Source organism: Ailuropoda melanoleuca, chromosome 11, assembly GCF_002007445.2.
Source record: "Ailuropoda melanoleuca isolate Jingjing chromosome 11, ASM200744v2, whole genome shotgun sequence".
In the NCBI taxonomy this organism is placed as follows: Eukaryota; Metazoa; Chordata; class Mammalia; order Carnivora; family Ursidae; genus Ailuropoda; species Ailuropoda melanoleuca.
In genome coordinates this window covers 14,756,451-14,781,564 of record NC_048228.1, presented here as the reverse complement: position 1 = coordinate 14,781,564, position 25,114 = coordinate 14,756,451, and the positions used below count along the sequence as shown (strand labels likewise).

Below are 25,114 nucleotides of genomic sequence, written 5' to 3'. Positions count from 1 at the left end.
TGGATCCATTATTTGGATTTTTTTCTCAATTCTATAAGGTTTTTTTCAGTTAAATTAAACACCTTTAAGGAGGTTTAATTTCATTTTCTCTATATATCTTCATAATGCTATGAAGGCAGTGCCTTAACACAAAGAAACAATGTTTTCTACCAGGAAAAAAAATGTTTTCATTGCAAAGGTGAATATTACCTTTGTGCAACACTGCTGCTTAAATCAGGTTTTCTCTTAATTAGTCAGTTTTAAATCTATCGTAAGCTATAACTGTATTCATTATCCCGTCACTTTCTGAGTCTAATAGAAGAAGAACGGCTGCTGTCTGGGCTCTAAATAGCTGCAACAGGGTCTTTCAGAGTAATGCAGAAACAATATCAGAACAGCACATCCAAGGTATACAACGCAAAATTAATCAAAAATTGGTGGTCTGAGAGTTGGAGACACTCTTGTGACATGCACACATTTGTTCAACAGCTAAAGTAATGACAATGAATTAAACCAATAGAATTACTTCTTCTGGCACCTAACAGAAATGTTACTTGATCATCAATCATTAGCTTGTAATAAAAGGGCTGAACTTGCAGTTCTCAACATATAGCCAGAAAAATTGAGAGACATAAATGTGATAAAGACAAATGGTCCAAGCTAAATTGCTTTAAATTGGATTGACCTCATCAGTGTACCTTTAAAACCTGTCCCTAATTGAGAGCAATTGATTTACCCTTCCAGATTTCCTTTAAAACCTATCAGATCCCACATTCAAAATGTTAAGAGTCCTTTGCCAAATTGTTTCACAACTGAGCTTTCCTCTGGGTTTTTACATGATGACTAAGCTACAAGTCAGGGAGAAAAACAGTACTCAATGAATTTAAGCCTTAGAAATGAAAGTGACATCTTTTTTCTCCCACTGGACATGGTGAAAAACTAATGAAAGTAATTTTTGACATAAAACAGTTGTAATAGCACAAAAATATGAAAGGTATTAGGCACCAAAATGAGCTGTGAGCAGGACCACCATGCAAAAATGTCAGATGTCTCACATCCAGGATAAAATGGTCAAGTTTCTCAAAATTAAGGAGGGTCTGTGAAGAAGATACTCAGAAAGAGTTATGCTGTGCCGTGAGCACAAGCCCCACTACCTTCTATCCGTGTGAGAGCAGAGAGGTGAATGATTGCCCTGCTGCTCATGTCAGCTCTGGCATGAGGGTCACTGGAATCATCAGAGAACTTGGTATGGGTTGCCTGCACAAGAGGGACATATTAAGCTGGTGTCTGCCTCATGACCTTCATGATCAGTAAAACTAAAGCATGAGAGAGAGTTTGGCTAAAATGGTCTGTGTCAGAAGAGGATGGGCCATGTCTGGGAAATAGGTACCCTCTTTTCCAAAGTCAAGTCCAAGGCCCCTAAATCCTAGGTCCGGATGTGGAATTCTTAGTAGGAATGTTACCCCAGAATCCATTTAAAAGGGGTTCTGCTCAAAAGGACTGGGGAATGCACTAGCCTAGTAAAGGAAATTGCATTGGTGGGCCTAGGAGTGTCTCCCAAGATTTTGGATGGCTTTAAACATATGCCATCTTATGACACTATAAGTCAAGTAATAATTCCCTGCATTGTTTTCCTTCCTTCATCTCCATGCCCCAAACCCTAAGGGATCAGAAACCTCAGTAAGCAAGGTGAAGAATAAAATCACCCACTGGAAAAGAATCAGTTTTCCTCTCTTCCCAGCCTCTCTTACAGATTCTCTCCTGCACCAGGGCATAGCTGGGAGAGAGAAGATTTAATATTGCAACTAGTTTAGAGTTTTGATTGTTTTCTGGACCAGGAGATTTAATCTACTAAATCAAGACTCTGTTAGCAACTTAAAGCTACAGAACTTTCTGTCACCTAAGAAACCAAGGAGGCCTTGCTGCCTGCTCTAGCTTTCATCCAGAGATAAGGAGAAAGCCACCTACACTGAATAGTTTTTAAAGGGAATGTGCAAAAAAAGTAGTAAGGTTACTATAATAGTTATATCCCATGAATTCTATGTGTATGAGTTATGCAATGATTTTTAAGAATGTATATATTTGTTTTCATGATGACCTGATGAGGAAACATGCCATAAAGTGAAATCTACTCATTGCTTTTTTATAAATAGAACAGATAGAGACAACTAGACCTGATGTTAAAGGAGACAAAATACATTATTATACTCAATATAATATTTGATAATATCATATAACATGGCATTGAGAGTATACAATGACCATTTATAGCAGAATAATCCTACAGCTTCAAAGTCCACCCTGATTGAAAAAATTAAAAAATTAAATGTGCTCAGAATGCTGATTTCTTTTTCCTACGTAAGAGGCAAGAACCAAAATGAATGTCACAATATATTCACATAACTTCTTCAAAATAGACCTAATAATTTTAACAGTTTAAACTTGGGGACAAGAATTTAAAGACAATCTAAATATCATATTTTACCCAGTGAAATTATTTCCTGCATCTTTTTCAGGTAACATATTTCTATGCTTACTGTGTTGTCAGACACTGTATATCCTCCACAGTCTGATGAGAGACCATTTTTCCACCTCCCTTATTATTCGTCATTCACAGATGGGTTTCTCTTCCCCCACCTGCCATCCATAGCTCATTATCAATTTAAAGCTAAATAGTCAAAACTAATCCAATGTCTAAATAACGCTTCCCAAGAAGTGAGAATCTTGCAAAATGAGCAGTGATTTGACATGAAGAAGACAGTATTCCTCAGAGCTCAACCATAAATTGTCATCATTCATGAGCTCCACTAGACTGTTTCCTCTTTCCTGTTTTGTTCCTATTCATGGCCTTGGTGAATAGAAATAAAGCCTAGGGAATTGGGCCACAATGCTGAATCCAAGTCAAGGAAATCGTAAGATACCAGCTTTTAAAATATACACTGTTTGACTCAGTAATTTCACTCACATAAAAACTTTCCTAGGAATGTAGTCGAAGATACAAACCAAGACATATCAACTATGACAGCTAATCCAGTGCTGTTTATAACAGTGAAAAGTTACAAACAACCCGAAAGGCCAACAGTAGAAAGTAAATTGCAATAATTAATAAGATAGATTACTATATAGCCATTAGAATATACATATACATATTTCGGAAACATTTTTAATGATGTAGTAATCTGCTGAAGATATACTGCTAAGTAACAAACACTATGTACCAAGTTATACTATATTTTACTAAGTACATGCAAATTTTGCAAATATGTGTGTGTGTGTGTGTGTGTGTGTGTACATACATACACAGAGGACCCTTTGGGTGGGTGGTGAACTTGTGGCAATTTTGGCTTCTTGCTTTGGTTTTTTTTTTTTTTTAATTTTCCAATTTCTTACATTAAACATTAATTTTTTCCAATTTCTTACATTAAACATGTAACAGCAAAATAAAAACTTCTCATAATGAGATGGACTTCAATTCGATTCAACAAACACTTGTTGGTAGTCTATTATGCAATTAAATTAGGTTCAACAAACATTTCTTTAATGAAACATGCATATAAGTGTAGATACAAAAAAGATTATAACATGGTCCCTGCTCTTGGTGAGCTCACAGTTTAGCAAGAGTAACATAAAGGAGCAAAGACAAATTACCTCAATAATACAGCATAAGATACCTTAGAGATACAAAAGAGGGAGTGGTCACCTAAAACTGGGAATGTCACAGACTGGAAAGAGACAAAAGGGTATTCCAGGTAGCGAGAAGAAATATCTACAAATGCATGGAGGCATTTGTTGGAATGGAAAGTAAAAGAAGGCAAACAGAAAGATATGAAGATGAGAAGAAGGTGGGGCTAGATCATGATGGACTCTTGAAGCATGAAGGGCACAGACTCTAGAGCTACACTGTACAGTATGGTAGCCACAAACCACATGAGACTATCAAACATTTGAAATGTAGCTATCCCACAATGAGATGCACTGCAAGCATAAAAATAACATACCAGGCTTTGAAGACCTGGTACCAGAAAAATGCCAAAATCTCATTAATAATTTTTATGTTGACTACATGCTGAAATGATAATTTTTTGAATATACAGATTAAATTAAATATATGATTACAATTTCAGTTTTAATTTTTCTAATATGGCTACTAAAAATTTTTATTTATGTGGCTCACATTATGTATCTATTGGACAGCACTGCTTTATTTTTTTTTTTTAAAGATTTTATTTATTTATTCGACAGAGATAGAGACAGCCAGCGAGAGAGGGAACAAGCAGGGGAGTGGGAGAGGAAGAAGCAGGCTCACAGCAGAGGAGCCTGACGTGGGGCTCGATCCCATAACGCTGGGATCACGCCCTGAGCCGAAGGCAGACGCTTAACCGCTGTGCCACCCAGGCGCCCCTGCTTTATTTTTTTTAATGCTTTATTTATTTAATTGAGAGAGAGAGAGAGAAAGAGCATGAGTGGGGGGGGTTAGAGGGAGAGAGAAGTAAGCTCCCAGGTGACCAGGAAGCCCCACACAAGACTCGATCTCAAGACCCTGAGATCATGACCCAAGCCGAAGGCAGAGGCTTAACCAACTAAACCACCCAGGCACCCCCAGCACTGCTTTAGAGGACAGATTAGAAGAGAACAACACTGAAAGGAGGAAGATCAGTTAGAAGGCTTTTAAAGAGCCCAGAAAAAATGCAAACAGGGGTTGAATTAGGCAAGTACAAATAGGGATAGAGAGGAAGAGATAGATTTATAAAAGATACTATATTGACAATACCAGATAAGCTAAATAAGAGATGGATCTGTAAATATCTGGAATACTGCAAGCTTTTTGGCTTGATGACAACATGATAAGTAGTGACCTTAGACAAAACAGGGAATATAAAAAGAATACCAGCTCTTGATGTAAAGATTTATTCATTCAAATATTCACTTACCAAGCACCTGCCATGTGCTAGTTAGGTGCCAGGGATCTAGCAATGATGAAATAAATAAGGTCTCTGCTCTCCTAGAACCTACTTACACTTTACTGTGAACAAATAATGAGTTCAGGTTAGCCATGTTTAAAGTGAGATGGCTATGGGATATTCAGGTATAAATGTTAACTAGAAACTTAGATGTTTGTGTATAAAATTTAGGACAAATATATGAATGGTAGTTAGAGATTTGAAAATCACTATGGTACTTCCATCTAGGGACAGCAAAGAATAAAACCCTAAGAAACACCAGCTACTCAAGGGGAACATGGAGAAAGAGGAATCAGGGAAAAGAAATAGGTGAAGGAGAAATAGGAGAAAATAGATCCAAAAAGACCAAGAAAGGAGAGAAACTTAAGTGTGGTCAAATAGAGCACTGCCAAATACAGCAGACTGATAAAGACTACCAAGTATCCCTAGGACTAAGCAATTTGAGGCCATTGCTCATCTGTGACAGGGCATTTCCAGTGGAGTGGTAGGGACAAAAGCCAGATTAGAAGACAAAACTGATGAATAAAAACAGTACCTATACATTGCTCCTCTGAAGAATTTGGCTGGTTTGGACAGTAGCTAGAAAAGATAAGCACTGAAGTGAGAGCCTAAAATGAGAGGGAATTGAAGCATGTTTTCAGGTATTAGGGAGGGACCAGTAAAGAGAACTAAAAAGAGAGGAAAACAGAGGAATAAGTGATAGAATGAGATCTCTTGGGAGTTGAAAGTAGATGGGGTGGAAAGCGCTGGGCGATAGATTATATTGGTCTTGAATGCAAAATAAAATACCTCTGCCTGACCATCATGGCAACATAGGTCATTCCTGACTTCATTCACTTTCACAAGAACAACTAGCACCTATTCAAGAACAAGACACTAACTAACATCAAGTCAAGAACAAGACAGCACTGAGAGAATCCTAGAACATGGCAGTGAGGCTGAAGCACAGCCCTGCACCTTAGAGACCAAGACAGGTGGCATTAGAAGGGTAAGAGAAGTGACTACATGTTGAACACATTGCCCCTCCCCCAGGATAGCATATCACCACACAGAGATGTCTTCCCAACCCTTCAGTTCCCCTAGTGGGAAAAGAGAACCCAGAGAGGACAACCAACCTCCCCAAGCATTGTAGGCCACATTGTGGGAGCCCCTACTCTGATCTCACACCATGGGAATTACAGGAGAATCTGCAGGGCCCAGCCACTGGGAATCCGGCTGTGCTGGAGAAGTGGGGAGAAACTTAGAACAACCAGCACACACTGATCTTGACAGACCAAGTTCATACCTACAGCGCCCAAGTAGTAATCCCAACCAGGAATTGGGGCTTTTTCTGACCAGGGAATTTGGCAGGGTGCATATCTGCCTGATTCAGATCTTCAAATGACGAGTTTTACCAGCCCTAGAGCCTGTTGCCCATACCCAGGCAAAGTGCTGAGTCACAATCTCACCCACTGTGAAGAGTGGCTTCCAGCCCCAACTGACCAGAAGGCTGGTGACAGCTCCTGGAAGCTGTGTGGCCAGTGGCACTTGAGCCAAGAGGTAGGAGAGCAGAGTCAGTCACCCCTCAGAGCAAAGCCAGACGTGGAGACTTCACGTGCTATGCACAGGCAGGGGATTAATTAGTCACCACAGCTGAGGGTGTCTCCTGCCCCATCCCAACTAGAGAGCCTGTTTAGGAAATTGAGAATAGCCTGGAGTGGCCCAGGCAAGTGGCTTTAACCCAGGCAAGAGGCTGAGACATAGCCAAACACACTGAGGAGAGTATCTTCCAGCCCCATCTAACCAGAAGGACTGGCAAAAATACCTGAAATCCCTGAGGCCCAGGGGCACTCAAGCCAAGAGAAGAGCATACAGAGCCAATGGTTTACAGAGGAAAGCCTGTGGCCTTGTGCAGCCAGGGAACTTATGATAACAAAGAGCTTTACCAGTTTTAGAGCTGCTTATTCCATTGCTCCCATTCTGGGAATTTAACTCATAGCTTCTCTCATTGCTGAAAAGCCTTCAGCCTGCCTAACCAGAGAACCTAATCAGAGCACACAGGAAGTTGCATAGCCCATTTAACAGCCCTATGTACAGTGAAATTTGAACAGAGAGCACAGCCTGTGGCTTGCCTGGTCTACAGAGAAAAACTGGTAGTTTCTCCAGACCGGGAGTTATTCACACTCAGGCCTGACTGGGGCCCCCTAACAATGAGCTATGCAGGTCCTGGGCCCTGGCCTGCTGCCCTGCCAGGGCAGGAAAGCTAACTGACAGCCCTATCCACTAATGAATGTAGCACCCAGTCCCAACCATCTAGTAAACATGACCAGAGAATTCAGGCAACTGCGGAGCCCATCTTACAGCCTTTCTTGGGTATAGAAATAAGCCAGCAGGACTATCCAAGTGCTCTCACCTCATGGCACAACTGCCCATCCCCAACCTCAGAGTTTCAAAAGTTGCTTTACCCATAAATAGACTATAACAGGCCTTACTTGCCCAAAGGCATTACCAGCAAACATACCCAGAAACCCAAACTGAGCTAGCAAGTGAAAAACTGTCTCGGCCAGGGCAAACTGTTAAGTCTAGAAGAGGAGTCCCATTACGAAAATATACAGATACAATGTAAGGAATCGAGGATCATGAAAAATCAGGTAAGTATGACACCCCTCCCCCCAAAAACCTAATAAAGCTCCAAATAACTGACCCTATGAGCTGTCAGAAAAAGAATTCAAAAAATTCAGAATAATCCTTTTAAGGAACAGTGAACTAGAAGAAAGCATGTATAAACAACCAAAGGAAATTAGGAAAACAGTACATGAACAAAATGAGAAGCTTGACAAGAAAATAGCAACCATCAAAAAAAGAGAGAGAGAGAGAGAGAGGGAGAAAAAAAGAAATCCTAGAGTTGAAAAACACAATAACTGGACTGAAGAACTTAATGGAGTTTCAAACGTAGACTCAACCCAACAGAAGAAAGAATTAGCAACCTGCAATATAGGACATTGGAAATTACCCAGGGAAGCAAAAGAAAAAAGAATGAAAAAGAATGAAGAAAACCTATGTGAATTATAGGACAAAAGAAACAAAACAATATTTGTATTATGGGAATTCCAGAAAAAGAAGAGAAAGAGAAAAGATCAGGAAAATGCATTTAAAGCAATAACGGCTGAAAACTTCCTAGACCTAGGGAGAGGAATGGATATCCAAATCTGTGAGGCCCAAAGGATCCCAAATAGGTTAAACTTGAATAGGGATATGTCAAAACACATTACAATTAAATTATCAAAAGTTAGAGACAAAGAAAGAATTTTAAGAACAGCAAGAGAAAAGAAAGAAGTTATATACATGGGAACCTCCATAAGATTATCAGTGGATTTCTCAACAGAAACTTTTCAGGCAAGGAGAAAATGGGATGACATATTCAAAATATTCAAAGAAAATAACTCAACCAAAAAGCGTATATGCAGAAAAACAATCCTTCAGAAATAAAGGAGGTATAAAGACTTTCCTAAACAAACAAAAGCTTAGGGAGTTCATTACCATCATACAAGCCTTACAACAAAAGCTAAAGGGACTTTCCTGAGTGGAAGTAAAAATATGTTAATTAATATCCTAAAAATACAAAAAAGGTAGCATGAATCTCACTGGTAATAGTAAATATATGTCATAGTTAGATTTTGCAATATGGTAACAATGGTGCATAACTTACAACTCTAGTTTAAAAGTTAAAAAAAACAAATGTAGCAAAAATCAGCATAAATACAATAATCTGTTACTAATTACACAATATGAAAAACAAGTGAATTGTAACAGCAATAACCTAAAATGGGATGGAGAGAAGTAAAAGTGTAAAGTATATGAATTTTACTGAACTTAAGTTATGTTTAAAATTGGGTGCTATAAGTTTAATATTTTACGTAAGCCCTGTGGCAACCACAAGGGAAAATCTTGCAATAATTGCACAAAGGTGATAAGGAAGTCAAAGCATATTCAAAACACATTAAAAAAAAAAAGACAGTAGGATAAGAAACAAGGAAAAATCAGTCTATAAAACAACTAGAAAACAATGAAAACAATGGCAATAGTCTTTCCCTAACAATAATTACTTTAAACATAAGCAGATTATCTAATCAAAAGATACAGAATAGTTGAATCGATTTAAAAAAAAAATAAGATCCAACAATATGCTGCCTACAAAAAATTCACTTTGGCTTTAAAGACATGTATAGGCTGAGAGGGAAGAGATGAAAAACACATTTCAAGCAAATGGTAACACACACACACACACACAAACCAGAGGTAGCTATACTTACATCAGTCAAGTAGACTTTAAGCTAGAAGTAGTAAAAAGAGACAAAGTAGGTCATTATATACAGGTCAGTATATCAAGAAGCCATAACAATTGTAAATATTTATGCACCCAACACTGGAGCACCTAACTATTTAAAGCAAAAACTAACAGAGTTTAAAGGAGAACTAAATGGTAATACAATAATAATTGGAGATTTTATTTCCCCACTCTCAACAGAGAATCAGTAAGGAAACCAGATTTGAAGCACACTATAGACCAAATCAACCTAACAGACATATACAGAACATTCTGCCCAACAACAGCAGAATATACATTCTTCTCAAGCACACATGGAACATTATCTAGGACAGACCATATGCTAGGCCACAGGTCAGCAAATTCAAGAAGACTGAAATTATACCAGGTATCTTTCCTGCCCACAATGGCATGACACTCGAAATAAGTAACAAGAGGAAAACTGGAAAATTCACGAACACATGGAAATTAAACAATACTTTCCTGAACAAACGATGGATCAAGTGAGAAATTTAAAAATAAATTTTAAAAAGTTTCTTGAGACAAACAAAAGTGGAAACATGACCGTACCAGAACTTAGAATGCAGCTGAAGCATTCTAAGAAGGAAGTTTATAACAAGAAATACCAATATTAGGAAGCAAAAGTTCTCAAATAACCTAACTCTACACTTCAAAAACCTAGAAAAAGAATAAATTGAGCCCACAGTTAGTAGAAAGAAGGAAATAATAAAGATTAGAACAGAAATAAATGAAATAGATGAAAGAAAAACCATAGAAAAGATTAACCAAACCAACAGTTGATTTCTTAAAAAGATAAAGAAAATTGTCAAAGCCTTAGCTAGAGTATCCAAGGAAAAAAAGAGAAAGGACACAAATCAACAAAACTGTAAATGAAGAAGGAGACATTGCAACTAACAGTACAGAAATTCAAAGGATCGTAAGAGGCTACTATGAACAACTATATGCCAAGAAACTGGACAACTTAAATGGAAAAATTCTTAGAAACATATATACAATTACCAAACCTGAATCAGGAATAAATAAAAAATCTGAAGAGACCAATTACTAGTAAGAAGATTGAACCAGTAATCAAAAATCTCCCAATAAAGAAAAACCTAGGACCAGATGGTTTCACTGCTGAATTTTACCAAACACTTAAAAAAGAATTAATACTAATACTTCTCAAATTTTTCTAAAAATCCCAAACTTATTTTACAAGGGAAGCAGTACCCTGATACCAAAACCAGAAAAAGACACTAACTAGAAAACTATACGCCAGTATTTCTGATGAATATGGATACACAAATTCTCAATAAAATACCAGCAAACTGAATTCAGCAGCACATTAAAAAGGACCATTCACCATGATCATGAGATTTATCCCTGTGATACAAGGATGCTTCAACATATGCTAATCAATTAATGTGATATATCACATTAATAGAATAAAAGAAAAGAAACATATGATCATCTCAATAGATGTAGAAAAAGCACCTGACAAAACTCAACATCCATTCATGAAAAAAAACTCTTAACAAATTAGGCATAAAAGGAACGTATCTCACGTATCTCAACATAAAAAGGGGCATGTATGACAAGGTCAGAGCTAACACCACACTCCGTGGTGAAAGGATGAAAATTTTCCTCTAAAATTAGAAGCAAACAAAGAGTGCCCACTCTTACCACTCCAATTCAACATAGTACTAGAAGTTCTAGCTAGAACAATCAGGCTAGGAAAAGAAATGAAAGGTTTCAGAATTGGAAAGAAAGAAGTAAAATTGTCTCTATTTACAGATGACATGATTTTATATAGAGAAGACCCTAAAGACTCAACCAACAAACTGTTAGATATAATCAATGAATTCAGTAAAGTTGCAGGTACAAAATTAACATACAAAAATCAGTAGCATTTCTGTACAGTAACAACAAACTTTCTGAAAAAGGAAGTCAATCACATTTACAATAGCATCAAAAACAATAAAATACTTAAGAATAAACAACTAATGAGGTAAAATTTCTCTATGCTGAAAACTAGAAGACACTGGTGAAAGAAATCAAAGAGACACAAATAAACAGAAAGATATCATATGTTCACAGATTACAAGAATTAATATTGTTAAAGTGTTCAATACTACTGAAAGCCACCTACAGATTCGATGCAATCCCTATCAAGATTTCAATGGCATATTTTTACAGACATAGAAAAAAAAATCTCTGAAATGTATTGGGAACGAAGCCCCTAAATAGCCAAAGAAATCCTGAGAAAGAACATAGCAGGAGGTATCACACTTCCTGATTTCAAGCTATTCTATAAAGCTATGGTTATCCAAACAGTATGGTACTGGCATAAAAACAGAGAGCAATAGAATAGAATAAAATAGAATAGAATAGAATAGAATAGAATAGAATAGAATAGAATAGAATAGAATAGAATAGAATGCCCAGAAATAAACCTAAGCATATCCAGTCAACTAATATTTGACCAGAGAGCCAAGAATACTCAATGGAGAAAAGATAGTCTCCTCAAAAAATGATGCTGGGATAATTGAATATTCACATATAAAAGAATGAAAGTGGATCTATTTCTTATACCATTCACAAAAATTAACCCATTTAAGACTTAAATGTAAGACCTGAAACCATGAAACTCATGGAAGAAAACATAAGAAAAAAGTTGCTTGACATGGGTCATGGTAATGATTTTTTGGATATGACACCTAAAGCACAGGCAACAAAATCAAAAATTAACTAGTGGGACTACATCAAACTAAAAAGCTTCTGCACAGCAAAAGAAACCATCAAAAAGGGAAAAGACAATCTACAGAATGGGAAAAAACATTTGCAAACTATATAAGGAGTTAAAATTCAAAACATACAAAGAACTCATACAACTCAATAGAAAATAAAAACAAACAGCAAACAAAAATAATTTAAAATGGGCAAAAGGTCTGAATAGACATTTTTCCAAAGAAGATATATGAAAGGCTAATGCATACATGAAAAGATGCCAACATCTCTAGTCATTAGGGAAATACAAATCAAAGCCACAAAGAGATATCACCTTATGCCTGTTAGAATGGCCATCACCAAAAGAATAAGCAATAGGAAATGCTGGCACAGATGTTGAGAAAAAGGAACCCTGTGTACTGATGGTGGGATTGTAAGTTTGTACAATCACTATGGAAAACAGTATGAAGAATCGCCCCAAAATTAAAAAACAGAACTACCGTATGGTCGAGCAACTCCACTTTTGGGAACAGATGAAACACTAACTCAGAAAGGTATCTCCACCCCTATGTCCCTGGCAGCATTATTTACAATAGCCAAGGCATGGAAGCAACCTAAGTGTGTACTGATGGATGAATGGATAAAGAAGCTATGATACACACAAACACACTGGAATATTATTCAGCCATGAAAAGGGGGAAATCCTGTATTTGTGACAACATGGATGGATGTTGAAGGCACTGGGCTAAGTGAAATAAGTCAGACAAAGACAAATGCTGTATGATCTCATCTATATGTGGAATCTAAAAAGAAAAACAAACTCATAGGGAGGGGAAAAAAAAAGACCAGACTTGTAGTTACCAGAGTACCAGAGTCAGGCAGTGAGGGGAGTGGGAACTGGAGAAAGGTGGTCAAGAAGTACAAACTTCCAGTTACAAAACAAACAAGTGTTAAGCACGTAATGTACATCATGATGACTAGAGCTGACACTGCTGGATGATATATAAAAAAATAAGAGAGTAAATCCTCAGTTTCTCATCTCAAGAAATTTATTTTCCATTCATTCTTTTCCTCTTTCTTTTCTTTTTATTGTATCTATAAGAGGTGGATGTTAGCTGAACCTACTGTGGTGATCATTTCACAATATATGTAATCAAGCCATCATGCTGTCCTCCTCAAACTTACACAGTAACGTATGCCAGTTATTTCTCCATAAAACTGGTGGGGAGGGGGAGACAGACGTCTATGAAGAACACTAAGAAGTTGAAAGAGTTCCTGCCTGAAGACCATTACTCTCTGCTGATCATGGGATGGTTAACTAGGGAGATTAAGGAGAGTGGGGATGAAGCAGAAAGCCTCAAAAGAGGGAGGGACAATTGAAATCAGTGCTGAAGTGAACTGAAGATCATGAATAAGAAGAATAGCCAGTGGTAAGGGGGCAGCACTGAGATTGGGGACAAGGTGCTTGTGTGACCTGAAAAGCTCCCATTATGTGTTTTTTTCTCTAGTGTGCTGAACAATCCATATGTGGAATGTAGAAACTGAAAGAATTGAATGAAAAATTGATGTGAAGTCTCAGATTTGTAGAACACTGAAAGCAAAAAGATGATTTGGGAAATCTGAAGGTGATAGTGGGAGAGGAGTTCAAATTGTTGACCATAGAATCTTGTCTGCCAGATCAAGTGATCAGATGAACATGGACAGATGCAAGAAAAAAATGAGAGAATTAAGATCCTAGAGGTATAGATAAAGTTAATGAACTACTGGAAGGAAGCTATAAATGAGAAATGGTGTTCCTCCAAAATAATAATATATCAACAATAACAACAATAAATACCTATGTTTACTAAGCAATTACTGCGTGTCAAGCAGTTCTTTAAATGTTTTGTTTTATTGTACTTAATTATCACAACAATCCTGTGAGGTAGTTACTATTTTATACCCTTTTTTTTTTCTTTTAGATGAGTAAATTAAAGTGCTGAGAGTTTAAATGACTTGCTAAAATCAAAGAACCAGTAGGTGGCAGAACCCACTTTTTTAAAAAATAAAAATTTGGTATTTTTATTTATTGTGTTATACATTCTTATTTAAACTCCAGTTAGTTCATATACAGTGTATTATTAGTTTCAGAGGTAGAATTTAGTGATTCATCACTTACATACAACACCCAGGGCTCATTCCTTCAAGTGCCCATCACCATCACCACACCATGCACCTCCCCTCCAGCAACCTTCAGTTTGTTTCCTATAGTTAAGAGTCTCTGTGGTTTGTCTTAACCACAGTGCAGGCCAAAGTTAAAGGCCTAAAAGATATAGTTTATTACAAAGGAAGATTCACAGGAAACAGAAGCAAGAGGGTTGGTAGAGTGAGTGAAGGCTAGGCCAAGTTCAGGGAGAGGAATACGGGTAAATGGGGATAAAATTAGAACAGATAAGAATCGGGGCACCTGGGTGGCACAGCGGTTAAGTGTCTGCCTTCAGCTCAGGGCATGATCCCGGCGTTATGGGATCGAGCCCCACATCAGACTCCTCTGCTATGAGCCTGCTTCTTCCTCTCCCACTCCCCCTGCTTGTGTTCCCTCTCTCACTGGCTGTCTCTGTCAAATAAATAAATAAAATTTAAAAAAAAAAAAAAGAACAGACAAGAATCAATCATTAAGGAGGCCCACAATTTGAATGGTGTAAGGAATTACCAGAATGAATGGCGCTGAGAAAATAACTAACCCTAGATTTTCCCCACTTTACAAATGAAACAATCAGTGCCAACTCAAAGCACAGACTATATATTAGAGGCAGTTCAGAGAAAAAAGTTGAAAAGGCGCTATGTCAGCCCCAAGGAACTTAACAATCTAGATACAAATAAAACAATTATTTTTTTAAAGCATAATACAAGCCAGAGTAAAATAATGTTGGAAAGACCTAACAGTAGTGCTCTGGAGCTCATATTGTTCTAAGATTGAATTTGCCTAGAGAGATCTGAAAAGGTAGATGTAAGTGCAGAAGTGCAGAGAGAAGAAACTGCATAAACAAAGCCATGGAGGGCAGCAAGACCAAGGACCAGTGAGCAAGGCAAGACGCCTGGTGCCCAAGGGGCAGAACGAGGATATGAGTGAAGATTGAAAAGGTGCAACTGAGACCATGTCATCACTAAGGATGACATCCTGAATTTTATTTTAATTCAGAAGGCAAAGAGGAACTATTTGTGGGTTCAAACTGGGAAATTATAGAATAGGAGGTTCGGGCCCAGAGCATCATTAGAATAGCCTTCTAATCAAGATTTTTTTAACTTATTTTCCAGAAAGAGATGTGCTTATGTAATGGAGTACAATCTTGACAGTGGTGGGACTCATATATTTTTCATGATAATAAAAATGAAACTTCCAGGGGCGCCTGGGTGGCACAGTGGTTAAGCGTCTGCCTTCGGCTCAGGGCGTGATCCCGGCGTTACGGGATCGAGCCCCACGTCAGGCTCCTCTGCTGGGAGCCTGCTTCTTCCTCTCCCACTCCCCCTGCTTGTGTCCCCTCTCTCAGACTGTCTCTATCTCTGTCAAATAAATAAATAAAATCTAAAAAAAAAAAAAATGAAACTTCCAGAGTTTGATCACTACCCCATAAAAATAAACCGTTTTCCTTATTTTTCCCCCAAATAATTACCATATGCTTGTCCTCTGCCACACAACCTTTTAAATGCCATGAAATAAAGTAAAAATGAATATGCAAGGCAGTCTTTTAAATGGAGAAGTTATAAGGTAATATGCATCTGAGACATACATGTGGAAATAGAGAAGAATTTTTATTTTGGTTAAAAAATAATAGCAATAATAATTATAATAAACATATGATTGAAGGGGAATTAGGAACCAATTGCACATGTCTATATGGGCTAGACCTCTTTTTTTTTTTTTTTTTTAGCAATTTTCTGTTCATCTACACACATATGTCAGCAGTACAGAAGCCCTCAAAAGGCATGGCCAAAGGGCACTTACCAAGTTGTTCTTTGTGCTAGAGATAGTTCTAAGGCTAGGACATCAAAATATATTTATGGACTTAACAGGACTTGTTTGTTTTTAAAATGTATTCAAAAGGACCACTACAGAAAAGCCAATGGCTTTTGGCAAACGGAATCTTTTCTATGAGAATAAATAATGGGTCTGGCCAGTTTTCCTCAAACTGTATTTCAGTGGTACCTCCATCAAAACAACTGGGATGATTTTCTAAAGTGCAGGTACCAAGGCACCTTCCAGACCTAGCAAATCAGAATCACTGAGTGTAAAGTCTGGTGATCTGAGTTCTTATCAACTTCCTAGGGGATCTGTTACATATGTTCAGGCTTTTGAATCTTTGCTCACCTGGAAGGACACCCAAACAAAACTGCTTGGCTGAAGGACAGAAGTGAAAGGCAGACTTTTTTTCACTGTAAATTCTTATGTGACTTTTGAATTCTGCATTTTTCCACAAACAGTACAAACAAGAATGAGATCATATATTTATGTTTTCGCACCCAGAACCAGGCAGAACATCTGGCAGTAGGATAAGAAAAATGTTTGTGGATTTGGTCATAAATGGCATAGTTTATAATAAATACTAGAAGTAACACACTTTTTTACACCCCTATTTCCTCTTCCCTACCCTTGACCTCAAAAGAAACAGGTTACTGCCCTGTCAACTGCTTTTACACCAGGACCCATGTTTTGCTCCTTACTCTTCTTGGTAGTGATTCATGCATCTCCAATACCTGGAACTTACTAGATTCACATGGTTGAGGCTAGAAAGTAAGATAAAGCTGCCCACATCTTTTTCTTAGCCACACTTTTACAAATGATAATCTGTTTCCTCTCCCATAAATACCAGTGTGTATGATATTTGGCACTTAGCTTTTGCTTTTTACAGAAAAATAATCATAGTATGTTGTTATACATGTCTGTGTCTATCAGGCTAGAAAGAATGTTCTCAACTGTTAGATAAAATTTATAGCTTTGGCAGAGTTTCCAATGATTTGAGTTTTAAGCAGCCAATTAGTCCTTTTGGTAACAACTAATTACTTATAGTATGCATGTAGCAAAAACTGTTGTAGACGTGCAGTTGTAAATTCTTTGACATTTTCTCATTGGATTCTACATGTATGACAAAGATAATTTATTTTGGTACATTTATCCTTTTTTAAAAGGCAAACAAACAAACAAATCCTTAGTTGTAAAGCACTTTTAAAATTATAAAGGCATCCTCTCTAGGGAAAGACTAGTATCTATTTTCCCTGAACTGGTAACCCTTTCAAGCTTCCTTGTTTCTTTCTAAACCAGCAGAAACTGTTGCAAAGAAATAAAGTGACATTAAGTTGTCATAGGTCAGAACAGGAGTAAGAAAGAAATACAGTCTGGAAAGCAAACTAATTATTTTACCAAAACACTGTCATTATATGTCGGTTCTCACTAGTCCTGTTGTTTGTTGTGCATACCGTCCTAACTAAAATTAATAAAGAAAACCTGGAGAGGTTACATGTTCAGCAAGAAATATACAATATTCCATGTGTAGAGAGAATATTGTGATTCACACAGACACACACACACACACACTCACACACAATTTAAAAAGAAATTATTTTATGTCCTGACCAATTATATTCCCTTCATGGCCTTGTATTTCTTAGAAAAACAAAGCAAATCCCAGGCCTGAGTCCAAAGTCTGAAAATGTCTTGAGGTAACACATACTACAAAACCATCACTGTGAAACAGTCCTTTTGCTTATGGTGTACTTTGCATTATGTTAAAGTAGATAGGCAAAAAAACAGTTGAAAACCTAGGGAAGGTTCTATGGATGGCAGCTAAGTAGCTTTTCGTTTACAGGATTAAGTTCAACACCTTATAAGTATTACCTTAATTCTTGCCAATCCAGTTAACTTTTAGCAAAAGCAATGTCATTAACTAGCTCATAACTCATTCTGGATTGCCTTTGTCTTCTAGCAGACAGAGTAGCATTTTTTACTTTCTGTACTCATATGGGTAAAACAGTGACACTCTGCTCTTTAAATGTCACAGAGTAAAATGTTTTCTGGGTTGAAAAGTAAATTCAAAGGGAGTTCAAATATATTAGTATCACAAAGTCACGCTGTATCTCCACATTTCCCATTTTATCCCCAATGCAGATGCTATTCAAGTGAAATATAGACACATAGATGTATTGATAAATCTCTCATAAATAAAGCAAGAAACATAAACTAGTGGCTAAGTGGATTAATATATACATATATACTACATTGTATTAAAATTTTTTCATTTAATAAGCAACTTGAAGTATTTTGTTGTTGTTGTCGAGCTACATTGAAATATGTGGCATATAAAACAAATGATGTAAGAGTGCCTCTAACAGACATTACAAAAGAACTTTCAAATGTAACATGATTGTCTTAAGTCTCTCAAAGGTGACTTTTTGATAAATTTTGGAGGAGAAAAGGAAGGGAAACAGAAGTCATAGAATTGAAGTTACTATAAAAATAACCAGAAGGTTACATTTTAGAAGTCTCATTTTTCAGAAATACCCAATATGATACAAGTCTTGTTTATCAATTCCATGACTGCATCAGTCCACTGGTAGCTATTTAAAGTCACCCTCAAAGTATTTTATTTGTGAAAGTTCTAAAATTTAATATATGTTCAGTCAGAGTGAATAGAAATACAATTAAATGTTCTTGATCACAGTTGAAGCTTTTCATATAAAAGCCAACAGACTTATTCTATAGAATAAAGGATATCACTGTTTCCTCTTATTCATAGTTGTAATTAGATTTTTTCTGATTCATTGTATCAAATCTTAATATAACCATTCTCTCATCTCTGCCACTTTACCTCAGTAAATTTCCTTGAATATTTCTTTCAGTCTCTAATGAATGAACCTATTATATTCATTATTATGATGATTATAATAACTGTTATTACTATTCATTCACCCGACATTATATATTTTAGGAAAGTACTATTATCACATGAATTATTTTTATGATCTTTTTTATAGCAGCATAAATGCGACAACGGTTTCTTTGCCACTGAAAATCTCATGCAGAATTATTTCCGTTTGTCAACACTTCACCAACAAAAACTACTTGCATTCACTTGAAGCAATAGCTTCTAAAAAGCCCATTCTACATTCCAGACCAATTTAATCAAACCTAAGAATTTAAATTTATTTTATTATGAAGAAAATGCTGAGATTTTGTTTTCAATGCATGAATTCAATCTAGGTCAGCTGCTTCCCTAGAAGAGTTGATTTTATCTAGCTAAACACTGAAAACTTATCTTAAAGGAGGTATCTGATATTGGAAATAATAGACCTAATGACTATGGAAATGGGTTTGAGAGTGTTATTGATGGAAAATAGTTAATATGTATTTTAGCAAAAATTCAGTCCCTAGTCTTGTGTCATTATGGCCTCTAATAAATACAAATCAGAGGATATTCAGTTAAAGCTAATAATGGTGATCCACTGATTATTTATATTCTTTAACTTGAAGTACTATATTATAAGCCAACTAAAGTAAATTGACATTATAAAATTCCAACCTCCTGAGATTCTGCTGCCACAAATTATGAATAGGTCACTGATACCATGAAGCCATTACGTGTGAGCATCTAAGATGTTACTCAGCATCAAACTAATTGCAACAACACAGATATATGACAGTTGGACTTGTTTTTTGTTGTGAAATATATTAAAATCTCAGAAAAAAAGTCTTTAAGTCTTACTAATAACACATCCTCTAATATGCATTAATATAATGAGAGTATCTGGGATATGTCCGCAATTCAGAAACACAGCATGAATTGAAACCCTGTGCAAAGACTACTGAAGAAAAACTAGCATTACCATGATTGCACTGCCCCCTAGGGCTAAAATAACTTGTGTTTACACTGAAGTCCATTTGCCTTTTTCAGATCAGCATTTTCATGACGCATTTGTCCAACTATGGGAATGACCGCCTGGGACTATATACGTTTGTTAATCTGGCCAACTTTGTGCAGAGCTGGACCAACTTGCGACTTCAGACTCTGCCTCCAGCGCAGCTGGCTCACAAGTATTTTGAGCTCTTTCCTGATCAAAAAGACCCTCTCTGGCAGGTAATATTGCTTCAATAATTGGTATAATTAATTAACCCCCTAAACATATCTTGGAATTCTATGAGATAATCCCAATCTGAAAAGTGAAGGCATCTGGGGGAAAAAAAATAATACGTTTTGGAATGTTAGTAGATTTGAGAAACTACTTCTTCCTGAATTGCAGTCTTATATTATTGCTTCATAGTGGGCCAAATTCTCTGTTCCCGTGCCCCTTCAGAATTATGAAATTCTGAAAGCTCAACAAGGAGACCCATGGATATAATATTTTCAATCGGGAGTGAGGGATCAATTTGCAGATTGCAATTGGCTAAAAAGAGTAGAAGACTGGTAAACAGGTTGTGTGCTAGGCAAGTTCCAGGCCATCTGGCTCCAGAGGCTGTTCTAATTGAGAGTTACTGAGCTACTAGAGAGTTACTAACAGAGCTGATGGTACAATAATAACAATCATCAAAAGTGGAACTGAGTAAATTTCACAGACTAAAGTTATAATAAGCTCTGAACTATATAGTCAATTCATTCAGCTTTGAACATGAGCTAATTACCACCTGACCACGAACAGGTAACTCCAAGAACAGACATAACTACACATTTTAGAATCTGAACATCGGTGCTTGGGGAATTATCACTACATATTACTTTGCAGTTGCTATAACGCACATCTTTTTTTCTTTACCACTATAAAATATCACCAAATGTTAGCCCTGGAAAGACATTCAATATTCCTGTTGATTTAACACCTTATTTTTTTTAATTTTTTAAAAAGATTTTATTTATTTGAGAGAGAGAGCATGAGTGAGAGGAGGGGCAGAGAGAAGGGAGAAGCAGACTCCCCGCTGAAGGGAACCCGACATGAGGCTCCATCCCAGGACTCCAAGATGATGACCTGAGTTGAAGGCAGGTGCTTAACTGACTGAGCCACCCAGGTGGCCCAACACCTTATTTTTAAACTGAAATCATTATTTCAGATGACAGGTTTGAAACAACTCGTTTTTTCCAGAATAGCAGCCAAGAAGAATACCCTCACTGTAGTCTTAACAAATCTGTTTCTTATTGTAAGTAAGCAGAGAGTTTAACTATACACATCTATAGTATTAATTGAATAGAAATAGAGTACTGTCCTGATTGCTATATCTGAAATAGTATTAAAGGGTACTTCAATTCTTCACATAATGTGCACTTTGCAGTTGCAATTAAGGATGTTCTAGATCTGTCTTGTATAGTGGTTTTGGTTCATGTACTATACACCAAGGGCAGATCCCTAAGGTAATAATTCACCTTCATTTTACCCTTTTTGCTGAAATTTAGTGCTTTTTAGCATCATAATCTGTAAGTTATAGTTTTACATATACATTTACTGACCTCTGAAGGCAACTGAAAGGAATCCGCTATCTCTTTAAAGAGTATTATTATGGCCAGATGTGTACCTCTTTGGAGCACAGCAAGATAGCTTGAAGTTATTGAGAATAAAAATCTTACACCTTATATTTCAGTTACTTATTGAATGCTGCCCGTGTCCCTTCTTTTAAGTTAGCAGGAAGCGCAGTCTCTGCCCGGCAATACATTGGAGCTCACTATTTTAAGACAGATACACACACAATTAAGATGTAGAACTGCCAAAAGCAGAAAAAATAGTAAATCTTCAGTGCTATGAGGTTGTTAGCCATAGTGGAAATGACGCCCCCCCCCCCCCGCCCAGCCTCTCAGTAGACACTCAACTTTAGGGTGGAAAGGAGTTACTTGGAAGCTTCCCTGATGCCACTTCAAAGCTTTCATTTAAAAGAAGCCACATGGCTTTGCTTCCTGGAATATCTTTTTAAGGACAGAAGTTGAAAAACTCAGGGTGCCTGGGTGGCTCAGTCGGTTGAGTATCTGACTCTTGATTCTAGCTCAGGTCATGATGTCAGGGTCATGAGATCGAGCCCCACGTTGGGCTCCATGCTCAGCAGAGAGTCTGCTTGAGATTCTCTCTCTCCCTCTCCCCCTACTCACTTTCTCTTTCTCTCTCTCTAACATAAATAAATAAATCTTTTTTAAAAAAGTTGAAAAACTCTAGCACACAATGGACACTCACAAAAAAAAAAATACATCTCTATATTCTTCTCCCATTTAGAATCCTTGCGATGACAAACGCCACAGAGACATTTGGTCAAAAGAAAAAACCTGTGATCGCTTACCAAAATTCTTGGTAATAGGACCCCAGAAAACTGGTGAGAACTTTTTGTTATGGTTAACCAAACAACGTAAAACTCCTAATGACTAGACAGTGAGTTCTGGTCACAATGAGTTTTCAAAATTCCTATAAATACTGATGAATGAATAACACATTTTGTTCTCTGATATAATCTTTGTTTAGCTTGATAATGTACTTAAATGCTTGTCAAGGAATTTTTTAAAGTGAAAAAGATGAAAATAAGTGTCATATGGTTTGAATATGTAGCAGTCAATTTGGTAGCAAATGTTAGTTTTTTACCAAAGACCTGAATTGAAAGGTGTTGTTGTTAACATTTCTAAAATCAAAATGAATCACACCTTGAGAAAGTGACTGACAGGATTTCATCCAAAGTCAAGGTAGACACATATAAGTATCCATAACTCTTTATAATCAATTCCTTCCAGAAAAACAGCCTCTTCTTGCCATATTCCTGATATAGTTTATTTCTAAACTATTTTTTGCAGAGATGACTGTTTTCTAAAAATATAAAGGATGTTTGACAAGCAGAATTCCAGACATAAACAAAATTTTGTGCTAACAAAGGTATTTATTCACACCCAGGAGAAATCTTTTGCACCTTTTCTTAAATTGGCATGCAATTTTTTCCCCATAAACTTCTTGTTTCTTTAAGAATAAGTATTAAAATGAAGCCCAGCGGAAACTTTAAAATGCCAGACATCCATGCTGCATGATAAATTATTTGGGGCTCTTGGATCCTGGCTTCATAGAAAACAGCCATTTCAGCCATATGCCTTTCTAAGGGGAATACCTTCTATCTCCTCATTTGTCCAAAAATAACTGGGGGAGATTTTATATAATGTACACAGAGACTTGAGCCTGTTCATTTTCTCTTGGTCCCATTTGTCAATATCAATTTGAAAACAATAATAAATACAATAAAAACTTTTCACATCCTTATTTACTTCATTTGTTCTTACCTATTTAAAGTCAAGAGACAACTAGAAAAACATTTAAACTAAAGTCTCTTCAGGAACTCCCACTATCATTACTGATCACATCTCTCTGAAGCTTGGCATATCAAATTCACTTCAGAAAGGCCCGCAGGAAGTGTGTCCTTTTGTTTCGTGCTAGATGTGCAAACATTTTAAAATCAGGGTTAGATGGCAGAACCACTGCTTGCCATCTTAAACTAAATAGGGTTTCCAAATGTTTAGTTACAATAGTATATGACATTTACCTTGGGAAGAAAAATTTTTATTTCCTTTTTATAGAAACTAAATTTTTTCCCAGTTCTGTAGTGGTAAAATTTACATGCAATAAAATTCACCAATTTTCGTGCAAATTTTGATGAATTCTGACAATTGTATACAGTTGTATAACCACCCCAACATTGACACTCCTGTCTCAAAAACAAAAAAAACCACTTCTGTCTCCCTAAAAATTTTCCCCATCCATGTTCCTTTGCATTCAATGCCCCTCCCCATCCTCAGTCACAGGAAACTACTTTCTGCTACTATAGTTTTGCCTTTTCCAGACTTTCATATAAATGGAAGCATAAAATGTGCAATCTTTTGTGTTTGACTTCTTTCACTTAAGATAATGCTTTTGAGATTTACTGCTGTTACTATGTATAGCAATATTTTATGAATTTGGTTTTTTAAATGGAGAAACATCTTCTGATCAGTTTCATAAAAATTAAATAGCTTCATTTTGACTTTAGTTTTTATCAAAGGCATTTTTCTGAATAATTTTGCACAGATCAATAGTCTTCCGCATATTCAAATATTTTTAGTGTTGTAACTGACAAAAAATAAAACAAACTTTATGGATGGTTATTTGAATGTGTGTGTCTATGATTAGGTGGTTGTTTTATACACATACACACATTATACACATTCAAGTACACACACAGACACACACACACACACACATAGGACAATTTATTCAGACCCAAGAATATGTGAAGGTAAAGACAGAGTTCAGAAACCACAATCTAACAATTTCTGACCACTGATAAATTATATTATGCCTTTTACTGACTATGTGAACAATTAGATATCTATTTTTTCAGTTTGTCTTATTGATGCTGGTCATGCTATTAAAAGCAAACAACATGATTTAATACAATTCTTAAAAATAAAATTCAGAAAAGAATGTTTCCAGTTGATCTAAGAAAGAAATTAATCTGTTTTCTTTTTATACATTATAATGGTCATACTTCCTATCCTCACGAAGATTTTATTCAATTTTTTTAATGCATTACTGAGTTTTCTCTCATAAAAATTGTTATTTTAAAAAATACTTGGGGCGCCTGGGTGGCTCAGTCCATTAAACATCTGACTCTTGATTTTGGCTCAGGTCATGATCTCAGAGCTGTGAGACAGAGCCCATGTAGGGCTCAGTACTAGGCTTAAGATTCTCTCTTTCCCTCTCCCTCTGTCCCTCCCTGCCACATGTATTCTCTCTCTCTCAAGTAAATAAATAAATAAATATAAAAATTAAATAAATACCTTACTAATATCGAGATATGAAGCTATTTAGGTACTTCCTATAGGTTATCTTACTTGACCCTCCTGAAACCCTGATAGATAAGTATTTTCCCCCCTACACAAATAAGAAAACTAAGCCTCAGGTTAGATATTTTGGTTCACATTCACACAATTGATAAGTGTTAGAAATAAAATCCTGATCCTAGAATTTACCTGACTCTAAAAACCATGGCCAAGAAAGCTTTATTCTACTCTGGATTTCAAATATGTAACATTTTCCCCCCAATAAGTTTTAGACTTTGTTCCACATTTCTTTTAAGTCATGATTCTCAGAGTTCACTGAATCAGAAAGTCTGGGATAGGGCTCAGTT

The 25,114-nt window shown here is 36.5% G+C and overlaps 1 protein-coding gene across 8 annotated transcripts in view; it reads left to right on the top strand.

The window, feature by feature from the left end:
- Positions 1 to 25,114, top strand: part of NDST3 (N-deacetylase and N-sulfotransferase 3) — a 190,403-nt gene that overhangs the window by 137,802 nt on the left and 27,487 nt on the right. For 7 of the 8 annotated variants that reach the window (XM_002918488.4, XM_034671411.1, XM_034671410.1 and 4 more), the window contains 2 exons: positions 19,899 to 20,081; positions 22,192 to 22,288. In XM_002918488.4, coding sequence (XP_002918534.1) covers positions 19,899 to 20,081; positions 22,192 to 22,288 — 280 coding nt within the window. The remainder of the gene's footprint in view (positions 1 to 19,898; positions 20,082 to 22,191; positions 22,289 to 25,114) is intronic. The other variant, XM_034671412.1, reaches the window with a different exon arrangement.